Source organism: Euprymna scolopes, chromosome 36, assembly GCF_053919585.1.
Source record: "Euprymna scolopes isolate OS-2025 chromosome 36, ASM5391958v1, whole genome shotgun sequence".
NCBI lineage: Eukaryota > Metazoa > Mollusca > Cephalopoda > Sepiida > Sepiolidae > Euprymna > Euprymna scolopes.
This window is the reverse complement of record NC_136517.1, coordinates 3,326,400-3,350,855: the sequence shown is the minus strand read 5'-3', so window position 1 is coordinate 3,350,855 and position 24,456 is coordinate 3,326,400. Positions and strand designations below refer to the sequence as shown.

The 24,456-nt window shown below is 37.7% G+C and overlaps 1 protein-coding gene across 1 annotated transcript; it reads left to right on the top strand.

The window, feature by feature from the left end:
* Nucleotides 1-4,490: 4,490 nt before the first annotated feature.
* On the top strand, nucleotides 4,491-5,147 carry LOC145260193 (uncharacterized). Its single transcript, XM_080118016.1, has one exon. It carries the CDS (start codon nucleotides 4,491-4,493, stop codon nucleotides 5,145-5,147), a length of 657 nt encoding a protein of 218 aa, XP_079974142.1.
* Nucleotides 5,148-24,456: the final 19,309 nt, after the last annotated feature.

Genomic DNA, 24,456 nt, shown 5'->3' with positions numbered 1-24,456 from the left:
TTTTAATATTTTAAATATCATGTGACTGCTCTCCAAAAAAGTACTTCTGCGAACTGTCCTTAAATTTTCATTGAGAACTTGGTTTTTGTTAAAGGAACATCTCCTGACAGAGTCTTTAGTTTTTATAAATAGCTGGCTGAAACATACTCATGAATGTGTGGCGATACATTAATGTTTAGGTAAAAACTAATAAAAAGTATATTATATATTATATTTGTATAAGCCCGTCCGGTTTTTTTTCACTTTTTCTCTGAAACCACTGGGCCGATGTGGCTGAAATTTTGTGTGAACATTTCTTCTTAAGAAGTGCATCGAAATAAGTCTTATCATATCCGTTGGATGCACATTAAGTGATTGATAGTGCTTAGCAAAAATGAGCACCAATTTATCCTTATTCAACTACTAATTTGGCGTAATGGAACTCATACGAAGCCAACCGGCTATAACTTTTATTCTCTTTTTAATATGCTAAAAAGTGTGGTACACACACACACACACAATATATATATATATATATATATATATATATATATATATATATATATATATATATATACCGTTGAATAAGTAATACCCCTGATTCAATTCCAATAGTCTGATCTAGCTGAACTTTTGCGCAATGATTTATATATATAAGTTATGTGACAAATTACTACTCTGGACTAATTGTGATTTATCATTATTCTAATTGTGATTTATCATTATTCTAATTGTGGTTTATTATTAGTTAAGAGTGAAATGGCACCTTCTGAGTGTTACGCAGTGATCCGGTTTTTGTATCTGCAAGGACGCACACCACAAAAGATTTTTGATATAATGAAAGAAACGTATGATAATGATGCGCTATCAGATGACCTCGTGAATTCAAACGTGACTGGAAATTTGTGAAAACAACCACCAAACCTGGTCTCCCCCTTCTACTATTAATGAGACATATGTCAGTCAAATTTCATGCGGAAGAAATAAAATATTCCAACTTGTCATGGAGTTATATATTAATATTATTTCTTTTTAAATATAAATAATATATAATACAATTCGGTGCAGATCCGACAATGGAAGATCAAGTAAAAACGAAACCTTTGATTTATAAGACGAAAAAATTTAAACTTCGTCGTCTTTCGGAGTCCTTAGCACAGTGGATAGAGGCGTTGAGTTTCTATGGTTCTAGGTGAGCATTGTCTGAAGATAGCGGTTTCAATCCTACCCCAAAACAGGCCAGAGGATTAGTTGTCCAAAACGTGATGAGAAAATAACTATGGAAGGCAGTATTTACTGCAGATACAGTTACAAAACTCATCATTTCTATCCTGTTGCAGTTAACCACCTGAAAAAGACAAGAGGAATAGTTGACCGAAACGTGGTGAAACAACACTAGCTATGAAGATTAGAATAAATTTGCAAATAAAAAAAGTAAATTGTCAGGGAGCTGTCTGACAATTTCGAGATCATTCGTCGGTTTATAATCAATTCTTGGAAGTGTGAAATCGGTAATTTTCCATGCACATTGAACCGTTATTCGCACTCAATTGATGGTTGAAGATGGAAATGTTCAAAAGATGATTTTTTTTCATTCAACTCGAGAGAAATTTACCTTACAAACAATTACCTTCATAATCTATATGTAAAGTAAGGATTTCTCTTCGTTTCAAGTTTTACAGAAAACTCAAACTCACCGGCCATTTTCTTTCTAGACTGCTGTGTTTACTCATAAAATTTGAAAGAAAATAAATCGATTCCCTTTTTATTGTTCTTAATAATATGCTACAACGATGCACAAAAGTAACTGAATGGAACATTGATTTTGTATGAAGAAAATGGAATCGACTTTACTTTATATATTTGAAAAGAAACTTAGAAATAGTAATACTAAATCAGCAAGCAAGTCGATATCAACACAGATACAGGAGGGTGACAATCACAAGAAGTCTGGCGTAGTGCGTAAACCACGCGATTTACCAATGCTGACATATGGACACGTTGATTTTAAAAACTCAGTTTCTTAACCGACTTTTAATCGACATTTTACATACTTCCCATCACAGTGTATTGTATATTTTACATTTCACTTTTCTACTTTCTATTTTCGCCCCTATTTACTTTCACCTCATCAACTCCATGAATTCCACATGAAGATGATTCGCAGTTGAATCGAAAGCGCCCGTGATTACTACGGAACTTTCATCAATATTTTTTATATGAAAAAAAGTTTTACGGAAAATCGATAAAAAAGAATAATGAAGCGAAGCATCTCCGTTGTATTTAATGTTTGCTTATATATATATATATATATATATATATATATATATATATATATATATATATATATATATATACACTTGTGCCCGATATTATTCATACCCCCCTTGAAAATTGAGTTTATTAGGTGTAACTTTTGTAAGAATTTATTGTTTACGTCCATATTGATACATATTCTTAATAAACCTCTTCTGATCATTTTCGTCATTTTAAAATCTCGGGATACTTGTAATAAAAGAAATATACAGCTATTTATAAAATCTGCAATGTTCAAAAATAATCATACCCCCTTATTTTTTCAGTATTAATTGAGTTTCTGACTGTTTGTTTTCTGTTTGATTCTTATTTTGAATTCTTTTATACAATATATATATTAATTTCATTTCGTTTTTTGCATTTTTCAGAAATTAAAATGATATCAACTGAAAACCAATAAAAAGAATAAAAATTATTAGAATGGGGAAGAAAAAAGAGCTTAGTAATGATCTTAGGACTAAAATTGTGAATTCACATAAGGATGGTTTAGGTTACAAGTCAATTTCCAAGAAATTTGAGGTCCCTACAGCAACAGTACAGAGCATCATCAAAAAATTCCAGAGCCACCACACAACAAACAACTTGATTGGTAGAGGAAGGAAAAGGAAACTGTCTGCTAGAGCCACCAGGAATATTGTAAGAAGTGTTAATGCAAATCCAACCACCACTAATAAGGACATTTTAGAAAATCTGGAGTCTTCTGGCATAAAAATATCAAGGCAAACATTGCAAAGGACTCTGCATGAAAATGGTCTGAAAGGAAGAAGACCAAGAAGGACTCCATTGCACACCTGAAAACACCTTGCAGCACGTCTAAAGTTTGCTAGGACCCATGTGAATTCTCCAGAGTCCGTTTTCTCAAGTATTTTGTGGACTGACGAAACAAAAATTGAATTGTTTGGCCATATGGATGCTTCTTACGTTTGAAGGAAGAAAGGAGAAGCTTACAACCCAAAGAACACCATACCCACGGTGAAACATGGTGGTGGTAGCCTAATGTTTTGGGGCTCCTTTTCGGCTAGTGGTCCAGGTAGTTTGGTCAAGATAGATGGAACCATGAAGAAGGAGCAATATTTTGAGATACTCCAGAAAAACATTAGACAGGATGCGGAGAAGCTCCATTTAGGACCAAACTGGGTCCTTCAACAGGATAATAATCCAAAACATACTGCCAAAATAGTCAAGAAATGGTTTGAGGATAATCAAATTAATGTTTTGGAATGGCCTAGCCAGAGTCCCGACCTGAACCCTATCGAAAACCTCTGGCACATATTGAAAACTGAGGTTAAAAAGCGGAAACCTAGAAATTTGAGGGATTTGGAGTACTACTGCATTGAAGAATGGTCAAAAATCAGTGTTGATGCTTGTAAAAACCTTATTGATAAATATCCCAAACGGTTACAGGCAGTTATTAAGAATAAAGGGCATGCTATTGACTATTAGTAAGAGAGGTATGAATAATTTTGAACTAGTGCCATTATTGTTTTTCTTTGTATAATGTTTCAAACTTGCATAATTTATTTATTTGTTGAGTTTAAATTAAATGCTTATGCTTGATTTATTGTTTGAAATCCCTTTAATATTGTCTACCTTCTGGTTTGAGCAATATTCTTATAGAAATCTCAAAGATCCGAGGGGTATGAATAATATCGGGCACAAGTGTATATATAACAAATAAATGACTGTTCACTGTCTGGGAGGAGGAGATGATGCCAGACGACTTTCGTGATGCTCGGATCATCTCCCTCTACAAGAATAAAGGAAGTCGAAATGGGAACTGCAGGGCGTTTCCCTTCTCTCAGTTGCCGGAAAGATCTTTGCGCGGATAATCCTAAACAGACCGATCACAGTCTCATACAAATCCTTCCTGAAGCACAGTGCAGCTTCAGGCTTCGCAGAAACACTGTAGATATGATATTCACTGTGAGACAACTTCAAGAGAAATGCATTGAACAGAACAAGCTCCTCTACCCAGTATTCATCGACCTGACCAAAGCTTTCAACAGGAAGGCACTTTGGACAGTCCTTAGGCGCATCGGGTGCCCTCCAAAGTTTGTGCCGATGATCAGGCTCTTCCATGATGGCAAGACAGCACGGGTCCCAATGGCAATGTGACGAATGCTTTTCAGATCAGCAATGGAGTGAAGCAGGGCTGCGTACTAGCCCCGGTCCTCTTCAACGTATTTTTCCCCTGTATGCTGTCCCATGCTGTTCAAGAGAAGGGAGTCTACATTCGTCGCAGCTTAGACAGCTCCATCTCCGACCTGCGTCAACTAACATCAAAGACGAGGAGTCTGCAAATTCTCCTCCAAGAGGTTCTCTTTGTCGACGACTACGCATTAGTTGTCCATACAGAAAAAGACTTGCAGCAAATGCTGGACCGCTTCTCTGAGTCATCCAAGCTTTTCGGCCTGACAATCGGTTTTGGAAAGACAGAGGTACTCTACCAGTCTACACCATACTCCCACACACCTTCCCCACCACCACCATTGACGACACACCACTTGCCAATGTGGAACATTTCAAATATCTGGGAAGCACCATATCATGTGATGGCTCTTTGGATAGAGAAATTAACACTGGAATTAGCAAGGCAAGTCAAGCTCTGGGCAGACTCTGTAATTGAGTGCTTAATGAACACCGAAGGTCTACAAAGCAGTGGTTCTTTCCTCTACGGTTGTGAAACGTGGACACTGTATGGCAGGCATATCAAGAAACTGGAGCTTTTTCACATGTTATCTCTTCGACCCATTATGAGAATTAGGTGGCAGGACCGCATCACCAATCTGGAGGTTCTTGACCATGCAAAGTCCACCAGCATAGAGACCATCATCATCAAAGCCCAACTTTGATAGGTTGGACACGTGATTCGAATGGAGGAGTTCGGGTGCTGAAACGCCTGAAGTACAGGAGGCTCCAGGCTGGCAAATGAAACCAAGGTCGACCAAGACTGGGGTATAAAGACAAAGCCAATCTCCAGTGGTGCTACATTAAACCGAAAGACCTGGAAGGTTATGCTATATACAGACTGAAATGGCGAGGCTCAGTTCATAGAGCTGCTGCTAATTTTTGAAGAGACTCGTGCTAGAAACTCATTGTTGTAACACAAAGAGACACCGTGAGCAGCATCAGCAGTGATCAGAAAAACTTACTTCTAATGTCCTCACTGTTCAAGACTTTGTGCCTCTAGGCTGGGGCTGCAGATGCACCCCCGTATTCATAGATGAGATGCAAAACAAAAACGTCATAATCGGATCCGATGGCAAACCAATAAATGACAAAACCCTATATTCCCAATTTCAAGATGTTGACCATCTTACCGTTTATTCCTTTAAGTAAGTTGACATGCACAATTCTTGGTTGGTTGCTTTTGTTTTACGGCATATATACCTTTTTCAGGTTATTTAATGCCGAATCTAGTGATTTTGAGGAACGACTTTTTAATAGAGTATATTTGTTTTTTTAAAGTCGGTTTCTATTTAACCCATAGTTGGGACCCTAACAAGTACTACCACTCCGGGTCAGAGTGGACATGGGAGTAATGGCAAGGTCCACAAGGTGGGGACTCACCATCGGATATAGGTTTAGGTCATATCCAGGACCGCACAATTCTTGACAACATTTTTTGTTTCCATTTTATTAAAACATCTGAATGGAAAAAATGTCAGGGATTGCGAATGTACGCTTACTTCAAAGATAAATGGTAAGATGATCAATATTTTGAAATTTGAAATATAGTTTTATCATTTATGTGTTCTGTAATTACATCGAGCTTCATAAATTAAAAGGATGGATATAAATAAAAAATGAAATATAATTAAATAGACATATTCACACACACACACATACACACAAACATCCCCCTCGCATATATATATATATATATATATATATATATATATATATATATATATATATATATATCTTTCAGTCTTACTAAATGTCCGGTTTGGGCACCAAATCAGAATTTCTAATAGAAAGTAGATCATACTCTAACACTTTATCCTGATCCTAAACCTACTAAACCATATCTAACCATACATTGCTAAACTTACAAAACTATATCTAACCATACATTAACTCGTCTCTCTAGATCCAATACTGTAGCAAATTTAGCTGCTTCCACTGCATGAATTTTTACCTATACCCTTTCCCAGTAAAAATGAAAATGGACAGCATAATAATGCCCTTTTTAAACCACACTTGAGGAGTGAAAATCTTCTGTAGAAGCTAACCTAAATGCCCGATTTTTCCAGGAGATATTAACCTAAATAACCAATAAATATTAACCACCCATGCGGGGTCGCAGAAATACCTGGATTAGGACCCAGGCGCGGGGCGAACCCCCTCGGAGCTGATGGACCCGTAGGTCTTCCCAGGCCATCCGTCTAGGAGAAGGAAAACTCTGAAACTAAACCTAGGGGAGGGAGGTCTCTTCAGTCCTGGACGACAACCTTCCTAGAGCTGGTGACTCAAACAAATCACCGGTTGGCAAACCTAAACTGCTTAAGGAGGAGATAGACTCTGTCTATCGCCCGGCTTTTATACTCCTTCTTTGCCTATTTGCCAGGCGTAGAGGTGCTATCACAGAGACTCGTCTGAATCACCCAGTGGTTGACCTTGTTTCCTGACTAGGCCAATGAACGCCGATTTTCCACACTCCCGCCACATCCCATCCCCCTAAACTGGACACAGTGGGGTGCTTCAGGGCCATATATGTCGGTGCAGTTGGACTGGGCTGGCTTTGCCTAATGGATTGAGGGTACCGGATTGACAGTTCCTGGCTGCTGTTTCCGACTGATAGTACAGGAGCCCTAACTCTTTGGTAGCGCTTAGAGCGGCTGCTCCATCAACAGTTGTAAAATATCGGGATGTTTGTAGTGCCATGTCGCGCATGGAAAGGGACCCTGCACTCATCCCCGGTGGGCTTTCCTGAGGCCACAATCCTGTGGGTGAGGACAGCTGATGGTCTACTTGTATTGCATGTCTGGTATTCTGCACAACTACTTGTCCAGCACCCCATCACTCATCCACCCTAACTGAAACTTTTAAATAAAATAAAATGAAATGACAGCTCAAGCAAAAGTTACGTTTAAACCAGGACCAAACTCAAAGAAAACCAACCTGCCTCCTCCCTTGAGGCTTGCATTTACTAATATCCGCGGGCTTAGAACTAACTTAGATGATGTTGAGTCATTTCTCCTTGTAAACACCCCGGATATCTTAGCATTAAGTGAAACTAACCTTCACTCCTCAATTCCCTCTAACCACTTTAACATGCCTGGTTATCTCCCACTCTACCGTAAGGACTCGGACAGACATATGCATGGACTTGGAGTCTATATTCGAAACACCCTCCCCCTAACTAGAGAAATAAAACTAGAATCAGAGGGCCAGGCCTTTATGTGCTTCAGACTAAATATGCAACACAATATTAGCTACTTGTATTTTCTCTACCGCTCTCCCTCAAACCAAGACTGTACCCTAATAAACAAAGTCTCAGACAGCATAGATATAGCACTCTCCCTCGATACTAGCGCACAAATACATGTATTTGGTGACTTCAATGTCCACCACAGTAACTGGCTAGGATTCTCAAATCATACAGACGTAGCTGGTAGCGCAACACATAGCTTCTCTATATCTCATTCCCTATCTCAATTGGTTACATTTCCGACACGTTTCCCAGACCAGCACGATCAACATGCCTCACTTCTAGATCTCTTTCTGACAACGGTTCCCAATGACTGTACAACAAATGCCCACAGCCCACTCGGGAATGCTGATCACGCTGTGATAATGGTAGAAATCAGCCTAAATTCTCGCCCTAAAACTGAAGACCCACTACTCAAAACAACGAGGTATTACAAAAAGGCTGATTGGGAAGCCATCAGGGAGCTCATCAGAGATGCCCCATGGCAAAATATCTTTACTCTTCCAGCGGAACAGTGTGCAAATGAGACAACTGAATGGTTCAAAACTGCTATTGAAGCACATGTTCCCGCACGGAAATACTATAGCAAGCCCCACTCCCCCCAATGGTTTACTTCTGCTTGTGCAGCTGCCATTTGTCAAAGGCAGCATGCGTTCCGCAGATTCAACCGACATAAGTCCAGCTCAAATAAACAGAAGTTTATAGAAGCTAGAAATAATCGTAAGAGAGTGATAGACACAGCTAAGTCAGATTACTCTGCAACCACCAGAAAGCGCATCGAAGCACAGAAATTAGGAACCCGGGATTTTTGGAAAATCTACAACAGCGTAGTTAATAATGGACAGTCAATTATTCCCCCACTAACAAACAATCATGAGGTTGCTTGCACGGCAACTGACAAGGCTAATCTGCTTGCCAGTCGGTTTGCCTCAAACTCCACACTGAACTCGGCACACCACTCACTCCCTGATTTTCCTCTGCGAACAGACGCAATACTTGACGATTTGAAAATCACCCCTTCTCAGGTACATGCTATTATAAAAAACCTAGACACCTCAAAAGCATGTGGACCAGATCTCATCCCGGCTGTGCTATTAAAAAAATGCTCTGCCGAGGTTGCTCCAGTTCTGTCCAAACTTTACAATAAATGCCTTAACGAATCTTGTTTTCCCGACTGCTGGAAAACCGCCTCTGTGGTACCAGTCTTCAAGAATTCTGGTGAAAGAACTGACCCACTAAATTATCGCCCCATTAGCCTCCTCCCGCTTTTCGCCAAAATATTTGAGTCCTTAGTTAATCAAGTCCTAGTCCAGCACCTAACAGCTGCTAAACTCCTGACTGACAAACAATATGGATTCAGGCAAGCCCGTTCAACAGCAGATATCTTAACTGTAGTTTCTGAACGTATATACCGTTCATTGGATAAAACAGGGGAGGGTAGAGCGGTGGCCCTTGATATATCTAAGGCTTTTGACAGGGTATGGCACGATGGTCTTCTAAGGAAAATTAGATCATATGGAATCACTGGAAGAATTCATAACGTAATTAAATCCTTCTTAAGTAATAGAAAAATAAAAGTTGTCCTCGACGGACGTACATCCAAACAATATGACATAAATGCGTGAGTGCCTCAGGGGTCTATCCTTGGACCTCTATTGTTCCTGATATTCATAAACGACCTCCCTGATAATATTGTTTCGGAGATGGGTATATTTGCCGATGACACCACTCTCTATAACAGATATGAGGGGAAAACAAATGAACACATATCCAAGAAAATGGCAGAAACACTAGAGGATGACCTCCAATCCGTAGTGGAATGGGGACAAAAATGGTTGGTCTCATTCAATGCTGCTAAGACTAAGCTTGTTTCCTTCAATAACTACAAGAAACCTTCTCTACCACCAATAGCAATGGCCAAGAACACATTGCCTGAAAGTACTTCTTTTAAACTCCTCGGCCTAACGTTTACAGGGAATATGAACTGGAATAGATACATTGAGAGCATTGCCAAGGCTGCTGCAAGGAAGGTTGGCTCCCTCTACCGTGCTAGAAAACTACTTACGCCTGCCAGTATCCTATACCTCTATAAGGCAACCATTCGCCCATGTATGGAGTACTGTTGTCACATCTGGGCTGGTGCATCTGCTGCTTGTCTCTCGCTCCTGGACAGGGTTCAAAAGAGAGTCGCCAACCTGATAGGTCCTGAACTGTCATCTAGGCTTCAACCTCTGTCCCATCGACGAGATGTTGCATCCCTCTGCCTGTTCTACAAATACTTTAATGGTGAATGCTCTGACGAACTGCAAACACTTGTACCTCCCCGACGTAACTACCCCCGACAAACCCGACAAGCTACTAAGTCTCATCCCTTTACAGTAGAGATCCCTAGGTTCAAGAAAGCCTTTTACTCCAATAGTTTCTTCCCCAGAACTGCGGGTCTTTGGAACTCCTTTCCGGGATTCTGCTTTCCCAACTGCAATGATATGCAGAAGTTCAAGTGTAATGTTAACAAACATCTTTCTACTCTTCTCCCTTCATAATGACCCCGCTAATTAATTCCCTAATAGTAGCCCCCTGCTTCAAAGTGGCACTGTGCCTTGTTTGGGGTGAAAATTGAATAAAAAAAAAATATATATATATACTGCACTGATGATTTCTGAAAGGATAAACTACTAGTGTCTGTAGGTATTTAATAATTATTATAGTAAATAATTATATATATATATATATATATATATATATATATATATATATATATATATATATAGAGAGAGAGAGAGAGAGAGAGAGAGAGACTCATCAGACAAATCTCCCTTCTTTCTCCCCTTTCCCTCTTGCACTTTTTCTCGTTTCTTTTATCTTCTTTTTCGTCTTCTCTCTTTTCTCTTCAGCCTTGTTTGTGTTCGAATCTGCAACGCATCAAAATGAAAAATGGCGAATACCTTTAAGTAAAGCAGCGGTTAAATTATGAGAAGCCGACAGTGAACGAATGGAAGTACTAAGCAACGATATCGCACGATGATTTGCCCCGGGTCTCATCTCGTGTTTCACCGCGAGATTGCCGACACCTAGTTTACGAGACTTGGGCTTGACAGGCCTCCAGGACTTCGACGAAGGCGTTAATAATTCGGACCGAATCATTTTCTCAAGTAATACTTGAAGTCCTTTATTTATTTATTTGTTTTCTTTTTGCTTTTTCGGAAAGGTTTCCCTCAAAATGGATGGCTATCGGATAGTCAGGGGATAGAATGTCGTCAATCGAGAAATAAATCACGCGTCGCTGACCAGTCGTTTTTTTTTTTTCTTTCATTCGCTAGTCGTTCGTTTGGCACTCTTTTATGCCGGGTTGGGAGTCAGAGGCGGAATTATTTTACAGCCGACTCGACGACGTATGCCTGGACAGAGGAGGCCGTGGGCGTCCTGGGCCGTTATTTCACAGATCGGCGCGATAAAAGAACCCGGCTGTAATTAGCTTGAGTCTACAGTTAAACACTGTTCAGTATTCATTGATTTTGATTTACGGTTTAAGAACAGATGAAGCTGTACGCAACATGGCGGATGTGGAGATTGGATGAAAGATTAATCGAACTATTGTTATCATTTCCCATTCTTCATTCTCCTACTTGTCGTCCCAAACGATGGAGACATTTTTTTTCACATACAAAACAATAAACGAATGAATAACTGACGAGATGTATAAGCATTAAAACATGGCGCCACTAAATCTGAAAAGGCCGCTTAAGAAAAAGAAAAAAATATACCCGAACCAGTTCGATGCGTTTTTGAAAATAAATATCACCTTCACCAATAAAAGTTGTACACTTTATTGGCAACCCACGCATAAACATACGCACACTAATAAAATATTTCCTTGAAATAAGATAATTATCAGGTTTAAATGACACGTTCAGTATTTTCTCATTTGGATAATATATTCGGGACAATTGCTGATTCTGTTCGAAATTCCTGATTCCGATACAATTACCGATTCTGAATCCGATTCTTTAAAAACCTCTAAATATTTACACATGGATTTTTGTTTCGGATTACACGATCATTCGAAAACACAACGACATAAAAAAAAATTCTGCAGCTAAATATTTTGAGGTAATATATGCAAATATTTTTACAGACACAAAAAGTAGACATAAGGAGAGGGTGATTTATCGACTTTAGTTTTACTGGCAGTTTCAAATCAATAAATCTTTATTATTTTATCATTATAAACAACAATGGAAAATGAAGTTTCAAACAAAAACAAATAAAAACAACTAGCATACATTTTTCCAATTCTAATACCGATTCCGGTATCACCAAATGTTGCGATTTTTCCGATTCCGATTACTCTTTTTTTTTTTTTTTTACACAGAGATCACCACTTATCAAGGCCCGGAAGCCACTCAGGGATAAGGGTTATTGCAAGTACATTACGTTAGTGAGGAGATTTGATGAAGTGTTTACTTAAGGGGGCGGTTCATTAGGAATTTGTTAACATTAGACTTGAAGGCATCCAAGTTGTAGTCCGGAGGGAAGCAGGCAGACGGAACAGAGTTCCACAGGCGTGCAGTTCTAAGAAAGAAGCTTTGTTCATGAAATCCGCGCCTTGATCCAGGCACAGACATAGAGTGGGGGAAATTTTTCACAGTGGATTCAGCCAGACGGGTGTTTTTCGTGAAAGATTGGCGAGGGGGGACCAGGGATTGGAGTTCAGACGAGCACCTGCCATGAAAATAACGATAAAACAAGGATAGGCTTGCAACGTCTCTTCTGTGGGAGAGGGGTTGCAGTATAGAGAAAAGGGCATCCCCCACTAAACCACGAAGTCTATTTTGTACTCTGTCAAGGCATGATAGGCTGTTTTTGGCAGCTCCTGCCCAGATATGGCAACAGTATTCCATCCTTGGCCGTACTTGGCTTTTATATAGATAGAGAATTGCATCAGTAGTGAGATATCTTCTGGGGCGGTAGAAGGTTCCCACCATCTTTCCAGCGACCTTGGCAACAGACTTGATGTACGTGTTCCATTTCAGATCAGGAGTAAAGGTCAAACCCAGAAGCTTGTCAAAACACGGGGCCTCACCCAGACGAGAGCCATCCATCACAATTGATGCCAGCTGGGGATCAGAGCGTTGATGATGTAAGGATAGGAGTTTGGTTTTGGATGCATTAAAGGTAACTAGCCACATCTTCCCCCACTGAACCACGCGCTCGAGATCAGAGGAGAGAGAATCAGAGAGAATTTTGTCATTTACAGCCTTTGATGTGTTGCCATAGATGGTCGTGTCATCAGCATAGATGTCAACGAATGATTTAAGTATGTGTTTATTTTTAATTGAATGATTTAAGTATGTGTTTATTTTTAATTGAAATATGTAGAGACATAATTAGTTTCAATTTTAAAGGCGTTATTGAGAGAGCATCATCACTGAATTGCTTTTTTTATTTTATTAAAATTTAAGTAAAAGCCACGACATGATAAAATTCTGAACAAATCTCACCGGCTAAAAGGCTTCCGCCACGATTGGAACTTTAACGCCACAAAACTGGAATCTTTACTTGCTCACAATATTTACTTTATAACTATGTTAATTGCTTTGAAGTATTTTGAGGTGGGTTTTGATACTTACTTACTAAGAGCAACGTTGAATAATTAGGACGATCGACTCCTTATTTTATCCGTCCCTTTTTACTATAGACTGTGTAAATCCTGGTCGTCACAACTCCCACAACGAGTGGAGGAAGGCAAGCTGTTTGCTCTTTCCTCAGTCGATTCAGTAGATGGTGATAGAATCCGGAAAATGTGACGTAACTTCTGCTTTCTCTTTCTTTTTTCTTTCATTTTTTCTTACTTTCTTTTTCCTTTCTTTTTTACTCACTTCCTTTCTTTCTATTTTCTTTTTCTCTTTCTTTCTCTCTATCCTTCTATTTATGTATTTCTTTTTCTGTTTTCTCTTTATTTCTTTTTTCTTTCTTTCCTTCCTTTTCTTTCTGTCTGCTTTCGCTTTTGAAGCGTAAAAATATTTTGCCAAATGGTTGCAATGAAAAAGTGTAAAAATGGATAAAAACAAAACAGCAAAACTAAATACAACAGAAAAATATTTGAATACATAAATAATTTGAAGCGTGAACACTTTTTTTTTCCAAATTTCCACATTCGGCATCAAATAACCCCAAAAAGGGTTGATATGACGTAAACAACCAAACCACCAAACCATCTTCCTCACTCCCCTTTCGCCCTATCACCTCCGCCTTTCTCTCACTATTGCCTTTATCACAATCTCTGCCCATTCCCATTTTCTCACCCTCTCTCTAAGCTTCAATTTGTCTCTCTCTTCTCTCTTGCTGTATCACTCTCTCTCTCTCTCGCTCGCTCTTCCCATCTCTCTTTTATTCTCCTTACATCCATTTTTATTTCACCCTTTCTCAATTTATGTTTATTCTTCCACCACTTCCTCCTCATTCCCCCCTCTATCTGAGTATCCCATCAAGATTTCTAATCTCGAGGCAAACACACTAAAAGATAAATAGCAAGCGTGGCGCCTCCACCTTCTCAACATGCACCCTACTTTCCCATCTCTTTTTTTTTTTTTTTTTAATTTAGACCCCCACCACGAACCAGTCCAACACCCTCGCCAAAACCCCCCAGGACAAAGGCGAGAGACAGGTGTGTCCCGTGGCACCTTTTTTCTTTATCTCTATCCAACCACAACCGTCTAACAATCTACAGAGGAAGCTTATCGCTAATCAGCGCCAAACCACCAGATTTAAAAACGCTTCCTTGTCAACAATCAAATAAACAAATTGAAATCAAATACAAATGTACATAAGGCACCAATTTTTCTACTTCTCGTTTTGATCCTCTCCAAAAAATTCAAGTCACGCGTGACACTCTGTTCATAAAAAGCAGCAATTTAAAACCTCATGCTATTCTCACGAAATATGCATTTAATTAATCCTGCATAATGAACACTTATTCCAAGAAAACACTTATATTGGAACGATTTGAATTAATATTTTTCTGACACGTAAATAAATGTTGTTTCTTTCATATTAATACAGTGATTTCAAATTCTTTGCCAAACGTCGTTATTTTTCAGAGTTATTTCTATTTTTTTTTTTTTATGTATGTGAGGATGTAATCTGGTGACATCTTTTTATTAATTGGCGATCTCGTTACATTTACCTTTAACAGTCTTGCAGATACCCTACTACGTTCGACTTCAAAAGATTCCTGAATATGCAACCGCGGTCCTTAAAATTGATATATCCCGATTATAAATTAGTGAACACCGATTCACACCCTTACAAATTAGTGACTCCCGGCCAGAATTCTTATAAGTAGTCACCCCTCCTACCATGATTTACCATACATCCATTTGCTGCCCGGTTCCACTATGGTCTGGATGTCATTTTTTAACAATTCTGCCATTGTCTTAGATTTCTGTACACCCGTTCTTCCCTCATGCATGTTATAGAGCGTTGTATCATCAACAAATATACCCATCTCGGTTACAATATTATCAGGCAGGTCGTTTTTGAATATCAAGAATAAAAGAGGTCCAAGGATCGATCCCTGAGGCACTCCTGCATTAATATTATGTCACTTGAATGTACGTCCATCAATGTCAACATGGGTGGTCTTATTTTCTAAGAAGGATCTAAGTATATTTAGTATACGTTTAGTTATACCGTAGGATTTAATTTTCATTAGTAGCCCTTTGTGCCAGAGTTTGTCAAAGGTCTTGGATATATCAAGAGCTACAGCTTTGGCTTCGCCCGCTTTATCCGGTACATGGTAAATGCGTTCAGAGATGACTGTTAAAATATCTGCCGTAGAATGGGATTGTCTAAATCGATACTGTTGTCAGAGAGACGATTTACTTTTGCGGCATCGCACTGGTGTAGGGTTATATTTAGGACATGAGGATTGATGTATATCTTCTCTCGGCTGCTGAACTCACGAAGTCAAGGGTGGGGTACTTGAGTTCCACAAAGAACTTCTGTGTTGTTTATAAGGTGGCATTTCTAAACAAAATACGAGTATAAAAATCTTTACTCTAACTCACACCCCATTTTATATACTCCTTTTCAACTGATTCTTTTTTAAGACTCTTTTTCGTCCTCACTCTAAGAGAGAGAGAGAGAGAGAGAGAGAGAGAGAGAGAGAGAGAGAGGTTAATGGTAGGCGCACAAGCAACAATATATATATTTTTTTTATTACATTTTCACCCCAAACGAGGCACATTGCCACTTTGGTGTAGGGGGCTACTATCAGGGGCAGCAACTACTGGGGCACTATGTAGGGATTTGGGCAGCAAGATGTCGGTTCACGTTGCACTTGAACCTCTGCATGTCAGTAGTTAGGGAAGCAGGAACCTAGAATGGAATTCCATAGTCTAGCGGTTCTGGGGAAGAAACTACTGGAGTAGAAATATCTTTTACATCTAGGGATCTCTACTGTGTGGGGGTAGGATTTAGCGACCTGTCGGTTTTGTCGAGGGTGTCTACGTCGTGGGGACACAAGCGTCTGCAGTTCGTCAGAGCATTCACCATTAAAATACTTGTAGAACAAGCAGAGGGATGCAACATTTTGTCGATGGGACAGAGGCTGAAGCTTTAATGCCAGTTTAGGGCCTATCAGATTGGCGACTCTTTTTTTAACCTTGTCAAGGAGCGAGAGACTAGTAGCAGATGCACCAGCCCATGTGACAACAATACTCCATACATGGGCGAATGGTGGCCTTATAGAGGTACAGGATACTTTCAGGTGTCAGTAGTTTTCTAGCACGGTAGAGAGAGCCTTCCTTTTTCGCAGCGGCCCTGGCAATGTTTTCAATATAATTGTTCCAACTCCTGTTTCCTGTGAACGTTAGGCCAAGCAGTTTGAAAGATGTACTCTCAGACAGGGAGTCACTGGCCATTGCTATTGGTGGCAGAGAAGGTTTCTTGCAATTATTGAAGGAAACCAGTTTAGTCTTGGCAGCATTGAATGTGACCATCCATTTATGTCCCCATTCCACTACAGATTGGAGGTCATCCTCTGGTGTTTTTGCCATTTCTTTAGATATGTGTTCATTTGTTTTCCTGTCATGCCTGTTATAGAGTGTGGTGTCATCAGCATACATACCCATCTCAGAGGCAGTTTTGTCGGGGAGGTCATTAATAAATATCAGGAACAATAGAGGTCCAAGAATAACCCCCTGAGGCATTCCCGCATTTATATCACACTGTTTAGATGTTCGATCGTCGAGGACAACCTGGATTTTTCTCTTATCTAAGAAGGATTCAATTATGCTAAGTATTCTACCAGTGATACCGTATGATTTAATTTTCCTGGGGAGGCCCTTGTGCCATACCCTGTCAAAAGCCTTAGATATATCTAGAGCTACCGCTCTGCCCTCCCCCGCTTCCATGCACGAGCGAATTATGGCTTTGCAAAGATATAGCATACTATCAGGTGTGAGTATTATCATTTTCTAGTTGTAACTATTTTGATTTTGTCTAGTTTTTGAGGCGGGAGGGGGGAGTGAGTGAAAAATGCTTTTCGGAAAAAAAAAATCAAAAATCTATTGTTGTCTTATATTATTATTATTATTATTATTATTATTATTATTATTATTATTATTATTGATGATGATGATGATGATGATAATGATACTAGTCTCAACCTTTGGATGTTCTTAGTTGGATTTTCTTTCTTAAACATCAGGTCAATTCCTTTGACTTGAGACATTCAAGCTGTATTAACACTATCGGCCCTACCAACAGGCAGGCCTTTTAATTGTAAAAGAAATTTTCTTGTCAATCTGATTAAGCTATTTATGGTGGCTTTTTTGTCATTTTCCCAAGCTTTTAAATTACAATGGGATTCACTTTGACTGTCATACAGTTTGAAGTGTTGATATATTATTGTTTCATACATTCTTACCTTGATGACGTTTTTATGTATTTATTTTTATTTTGATTTTGATTTTGATTTATTTATTTTTATTTTTATGTATTTATTTTTATTTTGATTTTGATTTATTTATTTTGATTTTGATTTATTTTGATTTTGATTTATTTATTTTGATTTTTATTTATTTATTTATTTATTATTTTTTGTAGATATCTAAGCCATACCTTAACACTTGCCCTCTTGACAACGGACAAGCGTTTTGTAAGATTGTAAAAGAAATTGTCTTGTCAATCTGATTAAACCATTTATGGTGGCTTTTTGTTATGATTCGAAGCGTTCCAATCACAATGGGGATCACCTTGACTTCTTTAAATTTCTAGAGTCTAACTAATTCCCATTTTAGGTCTTCGTATTTATTTTTTGTGTTCTTTCTCTCACACTCTGGTATCGAAAGGACAGGTAGCGTAAATGATTGAGCAAGTTCTCTTGTTTTTATTTAGTAAAATTATATCAGGTCTGGAGTGTTCAAGGACCTTATCAGTCTGTATCCGCATATCCCAAAGAAGATTGCCATCATCATCATTATTATTATTATTATTATTATTATTATTATTATTATTTTTTATTTTTATTTTTTTTTTTTTTACTCACTAGAAGTAGTCACGCAGGCCATCATCAAAGATTACTTTTTGAGAACAACATGTGGTGCCCTCTGGAGTCTGAGTGACGATAAGTCTCCCAAGGTTTCCAGTGCTCTCCACTCTGTCGATAACCATTGTAGGTAGATTTCCATTATCGTAGCAGCCGCTTATCATTGATTTCTCATTGGCGGCGACCATTAGTCTTCACTGGTAATTGAACTTGTCCAGTAGAAGGTCTGGCTAGTGCTTTCTCTCCTCCTTTTTTCCATCCTCCTTGACACCCCCCCCCCGCGCTTTGTGGTGGGGTGCCAGTTTTTGGTGACACAAACATTTATTCTTCTTCTTCTTATTATTATTATTATTATTAATAATAATAAGAAGAAGAAGAATAGAAATTAAAATAAGAAGAAGAAGAAGAAGAAGAAGAAAAAGAAGAGGAGGAGGAAGAAGAATATGTTTTTGTTCAATAATGATTAGGACTAAGACAATAGAATATTCTTATTGTTTTGACTCTCGAGTATATATCCGACACAGTTAGACACAATTAATCAATCTAGAACCACATCACACTATATAAAAACACATATAAGATATTAACTGATATATACTCGAGAGTCAAAATAACGAAAAAAATATTCTCTTGTCATAGCCCTAGTAATGACATAAGTCTGGGATGTGGTATGGACAAGTATGGTGCCCTAAAATTGAAAAGAGGGAAAATTGTTGAAAGAACTTTAAGATGTAAAATCTATTTAATTGTAGAATTAGAGAAAATCGATAAAAAATCGAAATAAAAGAAATAAAAGGAAAATAATACAAGAGAAGGCGACGATTGGTTCTTTGGTCCAAATTGAATGGTAAAAACAAAATATATGCAGTAAACACATAAACATATAATTTCGGACTTTTATCAACTTTATCTTTCCGATTTTAGGAACGTTCCTGTCAAACTTTGTAACCAAGGCAGAATTCTGAATTGAACCTTTCATTCAATCCACGGAGGTAGATTATTCTCATTCCATCAGCCATGATTTGGTAAACGTATTAATTATTATGTTATTCTTTAGTTATTATAACATGTAGTAAGGATCGAGTCTTCAATTTACACACAACAACCCGAAGCGCATTCCCCCTAAAATGTTTGAACCGACTTCTACCAAAGGAAGAAGTATCATGGGAATATCAAATTCACAAGCGATCTCCAGTCACTTGTATATCTCGGTTAGGTGAGATAACGACATTAAGTTTTTGGAGTTTTGTAGGGAGGTCTTCCAACATACAGCGCCTGGTATTCTCAAATGGTCATTCATCTGGTAATGAGCAGAGTCAACGTTGTTTAACTTCGGTGATCTAACGAGAACCGATGTGTCAACGTGATTTTGCCGTATGATTACAATCACATAGGATTTATTGTAAATCAATGCTTTTATCCATTGCCCCATGGGACAAGCAAGACGAGAATAGTAGTTTAAACAATAAAAATTATGCAGATTGTAATTTGTAATTAACTATTTTATTTGTCGTTAATAATAATAATAATAATAATAATAATAATAATAATAATAATAATAATAATAATAATAATCCAATGGTTGTTGATGTGTGAGGGTAATTTTATTTTCGAAGAGGGATTTTACAAAATGTCTCATTCCCACCTGGAGGTAATCCCTTGTTGAATTTAATTAATTAATTAATTATTATCTTGCTGTTTTATAGACGCTATTATGAAGTTAGAATTATTTTTTTAATCTCAATTTTATAATCCCGTCGTTGTAGATTCAATCTAAAGCCGGATGATTGTTCCGAATTGAACGTGATACGAAACAGCGCTCCGTGATATTTTTTTTCTATTTCTCTTTCTCCCACAAGGATTAAATAGGGCGAGGTTGAATGGTGCTAAGATTAACTTTTGACTCTTTTCTACGGTTGGTGAATGTCGCACAGTTGAAGCCACTGTCGAGGTTGCGAACAAGTGTCACAGCTTTATGCGAGAAGAGGTGGTCAATTGAAGAGGAAAGGAGAGAAATAGGGGAGAGAAATAGGTAGGGAGACATAGAGGGAGGAAGAGGAAGGAAGATTAAAAAAGAGATAGAAGAAATATGGATAGAGATGTGGAGAGAGATGAAATGAAAAGATATACAGAGAAAGAGAGAGAGAGATACAAAGAGAGATGAAGAGGAAGAGAGAGAGAGAAAGAGAGAGAATAAGATAGGTAGAAAGGAGATAAAATAGAAAGGCGGAGAAATATGGAGTGGAAGATATAGGAATGAAGGGCGAGAGAGACGGAAGCGTGAATTATAGATATCGTAATAAAAATAAGAGGGGGTTAACAACTACAAAGTGAGTGAAGCTGAGAGTGATAGCTAAAAAGTAAGACAGGCTCCCTCTACTGTGCTAGAAAAATACTCACACCAGAGAGCATCCTATATATTTACAAAATTACAATTTGCATAGTAATGGAGTGTATATATATATATATATATATATATATATATATATATATATATATATATATATATATATAATAAATCGTTGTGAAATATATATATATATATATATATATATATATATCTTCTTCTATTCTTCTTTCTTCTATCTATTCTTCTATTCTATTCTATCTTCTTCTATCTTTCTTCTTTCTTCTATCTATCTATCTTCTATCTATCTTCTATCTTCTTCTCTATTCTATCTATTCTATCTTCTATCTTCTATCTATCTTCTATCTATTTCTATCTATCTTCTATATAAATAAAATGAACTCATTTTTTCCCGTCTGATTTTGACATTAATAGGATTAAAAATCAAGATATTTCATGCAAATATAATATGCACAAACTGCAGAACAATATCTGAGGTGTGTTATAGGCTTATTATTTCTCAAATTCCTCGATAATCTTAGATTTCTATACTTTTTCTGCTGAGAAGTCACGGCCAAAATCGGTTAAGATCAATGGAAGTGGTAAAATATTTTCTCTCTAATAAATTCCTCCTCCCCCTGCCACCACTTAACACCGTTTGGGGATCGTTCACAAGGAACAGTTGAGAAGAGAACACCGGTTTGGCTTCGTAGTTCTTTCATGTGAAGTTATTTAAAATCACTAAACTAAGCTGCAGTGCTCTGTGGCGTAGTGGTTAGCGTGCTGGACAATTCACATTATATTTTCACGTTCGCGCCGACCTACCGTAGTCGTTTTTTTTTTTTGTCCTAAACAACTGGAATGGATTTTTCTTGGTGGCCGAACTGTTAACGTTGCAGATGTTTTTTTTTTTTCACACTTTATTTTCCTACTTTTACTCATGACTCCGGGTTTGATCCTTCCTACTTACCTACCATAACATTTTTTAAAACTCCCCCCCCCGTCCCGGAAACAAACACTCGGGCAACGCCGGGTACCCCCGCTAGTATATAATAAATCGTTGTGAAGTACATTAGTCTATACCAAATTGCATGGTATAACTATAACAAATAAATTTAATTGGTCAACGTTAATATTTGAAAATCCGAATGAGATAATTTTATATATTAGATTAGGGGGACGGTTCTTGATGAGATGTTCACTTACTATCACCAAACTGATACCTTAGCTAGTTTATAAATGTTTACAGAATGTCGACAAACCCGGAAGTGAACAACATGTTTATCTCGCCATTATATAGCGACCACAATGTACGTTACTATTCCCATAATAGCAACTTGTGTTCAACAAAAGGCACCAATGCAATATCTAACATAAGCTTTATTTACGGCATTAAATAACAAAAAATACCAACAAAAACCAAAAAAACATGGCGACCATATTGGTAAATAGAAAAAGCAAATCAAACCAAACAAATCGCCGCCGCATTTAAGACCTCACTGACCATTGTTTGATCATAGATGACCAGTTGATTAACAGCCTGGTCATTGATCGCCACCACTGATTACAGCTAGGCATTAGTTTTGTTTCGGCTGGGTGAATGGGTCGGAAGACTGGGGGAGCTGATGGCTATTAGGCTGAACGTAGCGGCGGTGTTTCCTTTCCGACGGGGACAATGGTTGAATTACACGCGCATTGTCTTAATCAAGCAGCTGTTGGTAACGAGAGGCGAAAGTCAATGCTTCGTTGGTTTACAGACAAAAGAACGGTATATAATCGCGGTTAATGATTGCACAAAGGGTTCGTGCGGTGAGATGTATGATCCGGGGCCAGGGGATCTTAGGTTAACGAATGAGAGATCGTGGTCGAAGGCATGTCAGATCAAGCCTAAATTGAAACAATCTCAGCCTTATGCCATTGCATCGTACGATAATCATGTGATACAAATATGCCTCTAAATTCAAACAGTATATTTCAAATCTACTTTATATAAATAATACAGTAGATATGTGCATATGTTCGTGTGAAATTTTGATCACACACCAAAGGTGATTTATAACGAGTAAAATCTTTGTTTGGATGAATAACGCGCACAGAAATATGTCGGCAAGTTGAAATACAAAATGTTTATTTCAACTTGCCGACATATTTCGATTAATTTTGCGCATGCGCAAGTTCATTCATAACTTGAAGTGGTTTAATTTTAAATCTTTCTTATCTATTTGTCAATAGATGAAATGGTAGGAATCGCGACTAGAGCGCTACATGTTTTGGTTTCGATTCTAGCTGATGGCATCTAGTTAATTTAAAAATAAACTAAAACTTTTGAAATAAATACTATATATTAGGTACAATATAATATTCAATAGAGAATTGGCTCTGTAATAATAAATACAGAATCTGCATGAATTAAAATATATTTATGCATATTTTACAACCGGGCCAAGCCGGGCGCCCCTGCTAGGATCTAATGATATTAATCTATTAATATTAAAAAAATTACTTGGCGAATATACTCGTTGAACCAAGTGCAAATAAAATACAAACAAATGCAATCAAATAAACAGTTAAAATCTCTCGGTTGTACTGACTGAAAAAGTGAAAGTAAATCTGGTATCCGTTCGAAATTCCGTCCAAATTCCCGAGTTCGACAGAAATATCCTTCAGTTTAACAAAATACACCTTAAGAAGGCCGGAGGTTAAATCGACTGAAACGTTGTGAAAAATTACACTCAAGATGAAAAAAATAAATAAAAGAATAGTCCGAAAAATCCAAATAATAAAAATAATCGATCCTTATCTCAAATATTCAGAAACAAAAACATTTTCATTTAAGCAATTTTTATATGATATAAAAAATTCAAAATTAAACCTAATAATTTGATATGACATGAATACTTGATTTGAAAATATTGTAAATATTTATTCATATAAAATTATTGTAAATTAAATATTTGGATATTTTATTTTTATTAATAGGATACAGCTTATTAAGGATCTAGGTATAACTTGAGGATATGAATTGAAGAGATTTTCAATGGGACGATAATCGCTAGCCCGAGAGGATTTGAAATGATGAATAGAATGAGCAATATATTACTTAAGGGAAATTTATTGTTAAAAAAGGACGGTTCAATAAGTATTTGTTTACATTAGACTTGAAGACGCCTCTTGTTGTAGTAGGTTGGGAAACAGTCTTATGTTATTTGGTTTCACGGGTGGGATATTCTAAAAAAGAAAGTGTGTTCACAGAAGTTGCGTTCGATTTTTTGGTACACAGAAACACAGAGAGAGAGAGAGAGAGAGAGAGAGAGAGAGAGAGAGAGAGAGAGAGAGAGAGGGAGAGAGGGGGAGGGAGACAGAGAGAGATTAAAGATATGATAGTTTCACTTAAACCTCTCGATATCTAATAAGCAGTATCCTTTTCTCCCCATTGCCCGCGAGTCTATCTCTGCTCTATCGTTTGTTTCATGGACAAATGATCAATTAGCTCCTATCTATGACCCCCCCTCGCAAAACATGTACAGCAAACACTCGTCTAGCGACAACCACTGTCAACAATTTCCTTTGCTCTTTATCTATGCCCCATTCTAAACACAAATTCCATAAACAACGTTTCTCCCCTAGAAATGCCCACATGTAGAATTCCGCACCGGGGATCTGCTTTCCATCTAACTACAACATGGTTATCTTCAAGTCTAATGTAAACAAGTTCTGGTTGACCCTCTTCTTCTTAAATAACTAAATTCTACCAAATTTCAACCAATACTGATTCCTACGCACTTTTCTTATTAACTATGTCTTGGAATTTTTTAAAATTTTGCACAA